This window comes from Ursus americanus, chromosome X, assembly GCF_024610735.1.
Source record: "Ursus americanus isolate L20-20 chromosome X, mUrsAme1.1.p, whole genome shotgun sequence".
Classification (NCBI taxonomy): Eukaryota; Metazoa; Chordata; class Mammalia; order Carnivora; family Ursidae; genus Ursus; species Ursus americanus.
In genome coordinates this window covers 80,326,699-80,337,288 of record NC_142164.1, presented here as the reverse complement: position 1 = coordinate 80,337,288, position 10,590 = coordinate 80,326,699, and the positions used below count along the sequence as shown (strand labels likewise).

General features: G+C 42.3%; 1 protein-coding gene across 1 annotated transcript; it reads left to right on the top strand.

The window, feature by feature from the left end:
• The first annotated feature begins 2,398 nt into the window (after positions 1–2,398).
• BMP15 (bone morphogenetic protein 15) lies at positions 2,399–9,486 on the top strand. The gene is made up of 2 exons (XM_045803880.2): positions 2,399–3,074; positions 6,810–9,486. Exons 1-2 carry the CDS (start codon positions 2,750–2,752, stop codon positions 7,664–7,666), a joined length of 1,182 nt encoding a protein of 393 aa, XP_045659836.2. The 5' UTR covers positions 2,399–2,749; the 3' UTR covers positions 7,667–9,486.
• Positions 9,487–10,590: the final 1,104 nt, after the last annotated feature.

Genomic DNA, 10,590 nt, shown 5'->3' with positions numbered 1-10,590 from the left:
TATTTGGTTATGTTGGATAGAAAGATAGGAAGTTTAAAGTGGTAACAGACAGAGGTCAAGGGCCAAACAGAATGTTGGGGAGTCAGAAAAGGGGATAAGAGAGAAAGGAGGAGTAGCGTGGACATGGAGGAGAGAGAGCCTTTTTGACTGCCTCTCCATTGCTCATAAGGCCAAAACTAGCCCATCAGGGTGAATCCAGCTTTCTGGAAAGCACAACTTGCATCAAATGTAACAATAATTAGCCTTTGTCTAATACTTTGTGCCAGGCACTGTTTTAAGTGCTTTACCTGTATTAACTCATTTAATCCTCAAAAAAATCTCATTAGGCAAGTCTTTTGATTAATCTCATTTTATGAATTAGAAAATTGAAGCAAATAAGTGGCTGTGGTTTCCATTTTACACATGAGGAAACTGAGACCTAGAGTTGAGTAACTTTCTCAAGATCAAGCTAATAAGCGCTGGAATTTAAACTTAGGATGCTGGTTCCAGAGCCATGTTCTTACCCATCATGATATATTACCCCTCCCAATACATTGTAAGGATAAGTCTTGTTTCAGAAAATGTTTACTTCGGGTATATATGAGGTGTGTGAGTTTGTGCGTTTATATTTGTATTGGGTTGCAATGTAAAATGTATTCCTGTGAGTCACAGACAAAAATGTCTAAAACCTACTGCTCTAGCAATAGTATCGCTGAATTATACATCTTCAACCTCACTAGAGATAATGCTAAATTACTCTCTAAAACGATTTTACCAAATCACATTCCCACCAATAGTGTAAGAGAGTTACCTGTGTTCTATACCCTCACCTGAACTTAATAGTGTCAGGCTTTTAATATGTTACCAATCCAGAGGGTGTGAAATCATATCTTAAGTTGTTTTTAATTGCATTTTTTCTGATTTCTATTACGTATTTTCATATGTTTTGGCTGTTCAGATTTTGCCTACTATGACATCTGTTTACATCTTTTACTTGTATATTATTGCATACAATACAAATGTATACAATGCAATACACAACAACAGTAACTCTTTGAAGGAGCCAGCAGTACAGATGAGGAAACTCAGACTGGCAGAAACCTTGCTTAAGGTCACTCAGCTAATGGGTTGTTGAGTTGGGGTTTGAGTCCAGGCCCAGAGGACCCGTTAGCCTATGCCTTTTGTTTTATAATACATGCTGGGACTAAGGCCATATTAGTAAAAACAAAAGAAGGGAACAAATAATGTCAAGCATGTAACAATATGTCATGTGTCTAATTAGGTTTTGTGTAATTAACATCGCTTATTTCCTTGTATCCTCACAACAACTTGGGAGATAAAACATGTTATTTTTCATTTTACAGGTAAGGAGACTGAGGCTCAGGGAAATGAAAGATTTGCATTGGAGAGGTTAAATTATAGCTGAGAAGAGGCAGAATCACAATTCAAACACAGGTCTGTGTGATTACAAAGTCCACACTGGTTACACAATAGTGGTATCTGTCCACAGCTATTCTTGGTATGAAGTAAAGGCCTCCCACAAATCATGTCTGCCTCATCACCTCCTAGAGCCATGTTTTGAGCTTCTGCCTTACCCTCTCCTTAGAGCCCCAGTGAACTGCTGCTACTTGGAGATGGCCAGGACAACATCTACCTTGTGTGTGTGTGTGTGTGTGTGTGTGTGTGTGTGTGTGTGTGTGTGTGTGTGTGTGTGTGGTGTGTAGAATCCTGGTCTGGGGCAGCCTTAACTAACTGGTCCAGCCTACTGCCTCCCATTAACCAGTCAAGTGAGATGAGCTCCCAGCCAACTTCCACAGATTCACCTTTCACTGTCTCCAGATTTCTCTGATGAAGCCCACTCAGGATCTCAACGCCTTCTATGATAAACCAGAAATTCTAAGTCAGAGCTGTCAAACTTGACTGCACATTAAAATCACCTGCAGAAGTTTAAAAAATCCTGATGCCCTAGTAACAGCCAGACCCACTACATCAGAATCTCTGAGGATGGTTCCCAGGCATCCATAATAGTTAAAGCTCCCCAGATGACTCCAATGTATAGCCAAGATTGAGAACCACTGTTAAGGCATCTTCCAGTAGTCACACTCACAGTAGTTTCCACATCTTAGTGTTCATGGAAACTTCTTGGAGCATTTGTTAAGATTCAGATTTCTGGACCTCACCTCCAGAGAGTCCATGTTTTAGTTTGGACCCAGGAGTCTTCATTCTTAACAATCACCCCAGGTGATTTCATTGCAAGTCAATAGCAGGTCACATTTTGGGAAACGCTGCATTAGAGGAAGTGCTACATGGAAGTGGGATGCGAGCAAGAGATCTCTGGCCCTTTAAGGACTAATTAAGAAACTACCTTTAAAGCTGTGGAGCACAGCAAGCAAGGGCTGCTTTTTTTCATCCTAGTGGATAAGGTAAGGGAGCAGGTCCTGGAATGGACTTCTCCTTTAAGGTTACCTCAGCGTCCGAGTAAGTGCCATTTTGTTCCTAGCCCTGAAGAGCAGGAAGGATATGCTGTGTTGCCCCACCTGTTGTTTCTGTTTGTCTTGATGTGAAGAGGACAAATTAGAAGACCTCCTTTGGTACCGAAGATTCACCTAGAGGAATCGACATAGGGTCTGCCTGCTTGCCTTTCATTTTTTCTTGCCCCAACTTTTGTGGTTGTGGAGCCAGATGCAGCAACCTATGTGAAAGGAAAGGCTCAGAGTGACATCCTTTGGGCTTGGGCTGGAGTGTGTTGCTGAACACCACACCTTTCGAGATGGTCCTCCTCAGCATCCTTAGAATTCTTCTTTGGGGACTGGTGCTTTATATGGAACAGAGGGTCCAAATGGCAAAGGTAGGGCAGCCCTTTAATGCCCTCATGGCTGATGCCTCTTCCTTGCCCCTGATTCGGGAGCTGCTAGAAGAAGCTCCTGGCAATAAGCAGAGGAAGCCCCAGGTCCTAGGACATCCTTTGCGGTACATGCTGGAGTTGTACCAGCGTTCAGCTGATGCACGTGGGCACCCTAGGGAGAACCGCACCATTGGGGCCACCATGGTGAGGCTGGTGAGACCTTTGGCCAACGTAGCAAGGCCTCTCAGAGGTGAGTTATCATACCATACTGTCCTGGAGGGAAGAGAAATGGGGGGGGGGAGGAAGAGTGTAGAGAAAGGGGATCTGTGAGTGGCTTTATTGCTTAGTGGGTGAGTTGTCTTCTCAGGCTTGGATTTCAAAGGTTGGAAGAAGCTGGCTACAAGCCTGCTTTCCTTTAGGGTCCCAATTTAAGAACAGATTTCCTTGGGGCCTACCTGAGGAATCTCCCCCAGACCTCAGGAAAACTGAATGATGTGTCAGCTCCTGTCTTTCAAAGAAAGTCTTATTGCTTGTTATGTCACTAAAAACTATAATTGAGAAATACTTCTATGCATTCTTGTGGGGGGGCTCTTCAGGTGTGGTTGTATTCTTACAAGGAAAAGAGCACAGGATACTGAGTTGGGGGAATTTACAAAAATGGACAGAAACAAATTAATATTGGAAGGTCTATATACCTGGTTAGGTGAACATCTGCTATTGTGTATAATCCTTAAGGACAACTATTACCATTAGCTGTCATGGAACAATTAGCCTAATTTTTTAAAATAAGAAAACTAAAGCACAGAAGTCCAATAACTTGCAAAGTTCACATAGACAGTGGGTGGCAGAGATAGGAATTGAGTTTAAGTCTCCCTGATTCTGAAATCTCCATAATTTCTCAAGTGTTTAGATATAGTACGTTGATATCCTTGTATACCAAGAAGTTTTTCTATTAAGTCCACGTTGCTAGTTTGGGTTTTTGGTACTAAAGGTATTTTGGAATTTTCTTTGTTCCCACCATGCTTGATTTTAAAAGTATCTTCATATTGTTCCACGACACCAGTGGGCTTCTGAAGTGCAGGGCTTTCTAGAGAATGCCGAAAGCCATCAATTTCAAGGAAATCTTGGGAACCCAGTGAGATTAATTTTGGGCCTTTGATAATTTACATTCCCCCCTTTAAATGAAATAACAAATATTCTCCTAGCTAACCTTTACTGTGAGTTTACCACGTGCCAGGCATTGGGCAAAATACTTCACAAACGTTATCTTCCTTAATCTTCACCACTAGTGTATGAGGTAGGTATTATTAACATAATCATTTTATAGATGAAGAAACTGAGGCTCAGAGTAACTTACTCAATGTAACACAGTAATTGGTAGAGCTGGGTGTCAAACCCAGGTTTTTGGGCTCCAGATCTTGTGCTTTTAATCATCCTGCTGTGCTGACTCAACAGATTTTAATTGAGCACCAGGCACTGTGTTTGGGTTGGGTCTGAAGTGGCAAATAACTGTCTCCCTGACCTCTAGGAACTCCCATTAAAGTAGAATGGATAGATAAGTAAGCACATAATGGTGTTAGAGCATGACCAATGTTTTGACAAGGATAAGCAGTTGGTCTCCCAGGACATGAAAGAAGAAATAGGTCACTGCTTAAAGCCAGCAAAGGGAAGCAGGGAGACCATGAAAGACTTCATTGATGAGCTAATATTTGAGCTGGCTGGACCTTGAGGAAGGAGTAAGGACACTATGCGTAGAGGCAGACATGCATTCTGATTGAGGAAGGGGAAAATAGCTCGGGGTGGGTGGAGATTCACTCAACAAATATTTAACACCTACTGAGGGCTAGGCACTGTTTTAGGTGCTGGCATATAGATATGATCAAGACAGGCATGGTTTTCATGGGTGAGACAGATAAATAAACACAGATAACTGCAAATTGTGGTAAGTGCTATCAAAGAATGAAATAGGTTTTGATAGAGAATAACAAATCCTCCCTTTACAGGGGATTGTCAGGGAATGCATCTTTGAAGAGGTGACATTTGAGCTGAGACCTGTAAGATAAGAAACTAAGTATGAGAAGAGTAGAGAGAAGCCTGATTGAGGCAGAGGGAACCATGTGTACAAAGGCCTGGAGGGTGGAAACAAGTTTGTCTGACTTGAAGATTAGAAGGAAGATCAGTATGGCCGGAACCTATTGAGCATTGTGGAGAGTGGCAGGGACTTATAGGCCATTATAAGAAATCTGGATTTCATTCTGAGTGTAGCAGAAAGCTGCGCAAATCAAGTTTGTACAGATGATATGGGGCTAGACAGGAGGGTGCCTAGAATTAGGCCACTATCTTGGTCTGACTGTGAGACATACTGGCATCTAGGGACTCTGGAAAGGATCCAGAAATGGATAACAAGAGAACAAGGACAGATCTCTCCATTAGGAGATGACCCAGCTGAATTGCACTTGCCTGGAGAGCTATGCCAGGTTCAATCACACAGGATGTGTGAGTCAGCCATTTCCCTGAAAAATTCTGAGCAGACCCTTCCTGGCTCTGATCCTAAGCCACTCCACCCTGCTTCAGGAAATATGTGATGTCAAGGTCTGAAAGGAAAGGGCAGTTCCTCACCAGACAGCCTGCTAGAGGTTGGGTTGGGCTTCTTCTCAGGCAGGGTGGGGCAGGTGTATGGGTGGGACTCTTAGAAAGATGATTATAGGATGGGAGTGTAGAGTAACTTGAGAAAGCAGACACAAGTCTGGCTTGGGCTTTGTGTGAATGATGTCCAGTGCCCCAAACTTCAGGGTGTATTGAGCATAAGTTGAATGTGAACTATGAAAAAATATCCTGATGCTTCAAGACATTAAAGCACTTCTACATTGACCAGTCCAGGCCTACTGAAATCCAAGCTTGTGGATTCAGTGAAGGAGGAAGGTTAGGTAAATAATATGTAAATTAGCATGCAAATGTTTAGCGATAAGATGTTTGAAGATAAAAGGAGGCATTTTCCTGCAAGCCTGGTTTTTGTAATCTTTGCTATTGACCTTTTCCAGGAGGGGGTGCAGAAATTCAGAGCACTGCAGGCCCGGCCTTCCAACCCTTTGGCCACTGGGTGTCAGCATTACAGTCTGGATTAAAACACTCACCAAGACGCTTTCAGCTTCTAGTAGAATTCTTAGCAAACAAAATCTGGCCAAAGCCTTGTTGAAAATGGTATTTAGGGGAATGGTGGTACAATGAATGCAGTACATAAGGAATCATTTCCAGTAAGGAATGAACAAGGGAGAGAATGAGGGTTAAGGGGAAAATGGTTTAAGAAGGAACAGCTGCTCAAGAAGCAGTTCTTAACGTAAACGGTAAAAATGGCAAAACAGCTGCTCCCACTAGGGGTAAATAAACAAAATTATTGTGTGGCATCTTGGCCCCAGATTTGAAGTGATGGCAGGCCATAGATAGTCCCCAATATTGGACTGTTACCTCAAAGTTGCATCTGTATAATGATATGACAGGAGGACTCATTCTTAATTCATGCATGTCTCAACAATTCTCTTAATTGAGCACCTTTAATAGTCTAATAAAGATTGATCCTCTTCCATACACACAAAATAATTCCATATTTGAGGTTTTTTTTTTCTCATCCTAGTGCTGTGAGTGATCTAAAAATGGAACACAATTTCTTTTTAAGGGAAACCTACTTGGGCTCAATCTTGATTCTATCATACCCTGGTTATATGTCCTCTGGCATAGCTTCTCTGAGCCTCAATTTCCTTGTCAGCAAAATGGTGATAATTATTATCTCATAAGGCTATTGCAGATTAAAGAGCTAATGCTTTAAAGCATCTAATAGTAAATGCTCAACAAATGATAGTGATTATCATGATCTTGCTTTATTTTTAGGGCTGCTTACAGCTGTTAGTTTGTACTGAGCAGATTTGTGAGGGAGATTCAGGCTAGCAGGTAAGAAACTAATCCTCTGCTCTTGTCCCCTCTTATGCAGGCCCCTGGCATATAAAGACCCTGGATTTTCCTCTGAGACCAAACCAAGTAGCATACCAACTAGTCAGAGCCATTGTGGTTTACCGCCATCAACTCCACCTAGCTCATTTCCATCTCTCCTGCCACATGGAACCCTGTGTCCAGAAAAGCCAAACCAATCACTTTCCTTCAGGAAGAGGTTCCTCAAAGCCTTCCTTGCTGTCTAAAGCTTGGACAGAGATGGATATCACACAACATGTTCAGCAAAGGCTCTGGAATCCCAAAGGATGCAGGGTTCTACGACTCCGCTTCATGTGCCAGCAGCAAAAAGGTAGTGAGATTCTTGAACTTCAGTGGCATGGCACTTCATCCTTGGACACTGCCTTTTTGTTACTCTATTTCAATGACACTCATAAAAGTGTTCAGAAGGCCAAACTTCACCCCAGAATCCTGGAGGAGTTCATGGCAGGGGATTCTTCTCTTCTCTTGAGGAGGGCCCGGCAAGCAGGCAGTATCACATCTGGGGTCCCTGGCCTCTCCAGGGAACATGATGGGCCTAAAAGTAACCAGTGTTCCCTCCACCCTTTCCAGGTCAGCTTCCACCAGCTGGGCTGGGATCACTGGATTATTGCTCCCCATGTATATACCCCAAACTACTGTAAAGGAGCCTGCCCCCGGGTACTACACTATGGTCTCAATTCCCCCAATCACGCCATCATCCAGAACCTTGTCAATGAGCTGGTGGACCAGAGTGTCCCTCAGCCCTCCTGTGTTCCTTATAAGTATGTTCCCATTAGCATCCTTTTGGTTGAGGCAAATGGGAGTATCTTGTACAAGGAGTATGAGGATATGATTGCCCAGTCCTGCACATGCAGGTGACAGCAAAGGTAAAGCTAGCTCAGGTGTTCTGAGAAATTGGAAAAGAGTTTAACATAACAAAACAAATATCAATGTTAAAGCTGCAAGTATTCTACCTCTGATCTTCTACCCATTCTGTGGGTTCTGTTTCATGCCTTAAGTGTTACTTAAGTCTCTTCTCCCCATGTATGAGGGTCCTCACTTTATACAAACAGTTCTGGTACCAGACATTAGTACATCTTGACCACTAGTCAGAGCCCCTAAAGATGTTCTTTTGGAGATACCCAGCTTTCTTGTCCTTTTTTTTTTTCTTTTTCTTTTTCTTTTTTTTTTTTTTTTTATTGTGACCTTGTCAAAAGTCACCAGTCCATGATGGTAGAACTTTTGGAATTGTCCTACCAAGTCCCAGAAAGGTGAAATCTTCCTGGTATCCATCTTTTGAGGCTTTCTAGAAGACCTTGGGTTAAGAAAGCCACCTGAGATTTTTACTTCTCTATGTTGCCTCCTGTATCCTCAAAACTGGTACCTAATCAGAAAGACTGCCTGCTCCTGTACTTGCACTGCCCTCTGAATCTAAAATTAACTTTTCTCAGATGTATTAAAAAATGTTTAGGTAATAATCTCCACTAAAATCTTTGAAGGGAAACAGAAGGAGTCTAAGACATCAAGGATTTTTCTCTCTGCCTCTGAACCTGGGGAAAATATCTGGGATCCCTTCTCTAGGGTAATGAGAACAGCCTTTAATAAGGCTGATAGGAAACTTGAATATGGAGTTGAGAGGATAATCACTTCAAAACCACCTGCATCTATGGTGAAGAGAGGAAGAGCTGTCATTGCTGATTAGGATTATGTATGGGGGAGTCATTTTAAGCTTTCTAGGGAACAATGGATTTCATAGGGTATTGTTTTATGTAACACTTAAATCCTTGTTAATTATCACAAAGAAAACTCCCTGGTGGCTCAGCAGCTAGGAGTTGGCCTGGTTGGGGGTGGAGGAGTAGAAGGCTGCAGCCAGGAAGCTTGAAGGGCTGTGGGGAAATGGTGAGATGTTCTGAGGCCTGAGGCCAACTTCATTCTGGACTGGCCTGTTTGTGAGTTCAACTTGGCTCTGGGCTGGATCTCTGGGGGAAGATGGGCTTGCTGTTTGGGGGGGGGCATGAAGTACTGCCTTAGACTAAATGACACTTGCAGTGTGACTTTTCTACTCCTATACTGTGCTGAAGTGATGGAGACTGGGCTGTGTTACAAATAAATCATTTTTGTTGTTGTCGTTAAAGAGAATCTTGAATGTTTGGGGGATTGGGAGAGAATGGGTGGAAGGAATTTATTTCCTTTGTTCCCTTTAGCAATGGCCAGGAGCTCAACCCTAATCTCCAAGGGTGGGGCTGCAGACTCTATGAGGTTCTCTTTTAAGGCAGCACTGCTACGATCAGCCCTCCCCAAGGGGCTCCTTTGAGGAAGCCCAGTAAGGCATTTCCCCTGCCAAACTTCTCCTTGACTAGTCTTATGGCCATTCACAGTGGGGTGGGACTGATTTAGGGTAGGTGCATGTATTTGCCAAATGTAACCCCCCTCCCCACCACCACCATTTTTCTTATCCATCAAATTAACTTACCTTACCATTCCCTTCTCAATAATTGGTTCAGCTAGACAAAATCTTATACATCTATAAATATACAAATTCTATTATTCTGGAGGAACTGTTTTTTAAATATCCTTTCATCCATCTATCTTATATCATTAGGAATCAGCTCAGACATTCATTTCCTCAATGTCCCCATGACGACCCAGACTTGGGTAGGTGCCCTACTTCTGTGCTCACATAGCACTATTTGCTTTCCTTTAACACATTCTAGTGTAACTATTTGTTGCCAAAAGATGAGCTCCTTTTGGGATTTTCAACTGTATTTTACCCATTTCCATAATACTGGAGCCTGGCACATAGTAGGTCCTTGATGAATACAAACATATGAAAGTGATACTTTGTGTGTGTGATGCATTCTTCCTAACATGTATATAAGGATTATTTTTGTACCCCATTATTTCAAAACCATGATTCAAGTTGCAATAGAATGTAACAGCTACGTTCTTGAATGAGGCAGTTTCAGAATCATTGTAATATGTGGCAAGTTGACATAGAATAAATGTGGGCTTCCAGTCTAAATGTTTCCCTAGCCTGCTTGGGGTAGACACAAATACCTAACAGGCCTGAAGACAGACCTTGTTCCCAGGACCAGATTCTGAATTCAGCATCTCAGTGTTCAGAATTTTCAGAAAATCATGGTCTCCTAGCTTTATGAGTCCCGAATACATCTGAAACTTAATCTTTTTATGGAAGGCTCAGGGTTAATTGGCTACATTATCCATTAAGACTTGAGTTGTCAGAATACCCAAGGAAAATACTGGCAGGATGGAATCATTTGTGGCTGATGTTATGGATTCTCTTTTCCTTTGAAATACTGCTTTCAACTCAGCATTTTTTCTCAAATCTGGAGTGAGATATATACACTTCAAACATTCTTTTGGAAGGAAGGAAATAACTTGTTAGTGGAGGAGAGTATGTGGGAGTCTGTCTGCCCAGGTGAGTCTGGGGAAAAAATGGTTACTTGGTCCAGAAAGGGAAAGCAGGGAGCAAAGTCCACCTGTCCCAGCTTCCACTGAGAATGGACCAGAACTTCAATGTATGGTTGCAAAAGGAGCAGACATTTAAGCTTGAGTCTTATCCTGGAGGTCTGTTACATTTACCTTGGTAGTATATTATATCCATTCTGGACCAAGCTGGAAAGCACGTGAAATTTATCCTCAGTTCCACCAAATATTTGGGTGCCTCATTTTGTAAAAGAAAGTTTCATATCTTCAGTTAGTTCTCCCAACAGCACTATGAAACAGGAAGTATTTGCCCCATTTTTAAAGTAACTGTTTTATTGAGATATAATTTGCATACC

What these genes read in the sequence shown, in the direction of transcription:
- BMP15 (XM_045803880.2), top strand. Translation starts at nt 2,750, where the DNA reads ATGGTCCTCCTCAGCATCCTTAGAATTCTTCTTTGGGGACTGGTGCTT. An exon ending in CGTAGCAAGGCCTCTCAGAG is followed by an intron (nt 3,075 to 6,809) that starts GTGAGTTATCAT and finishes CCTCTTATGCAG; the next exon opens with GCCCCTGGCATATAAAGACC.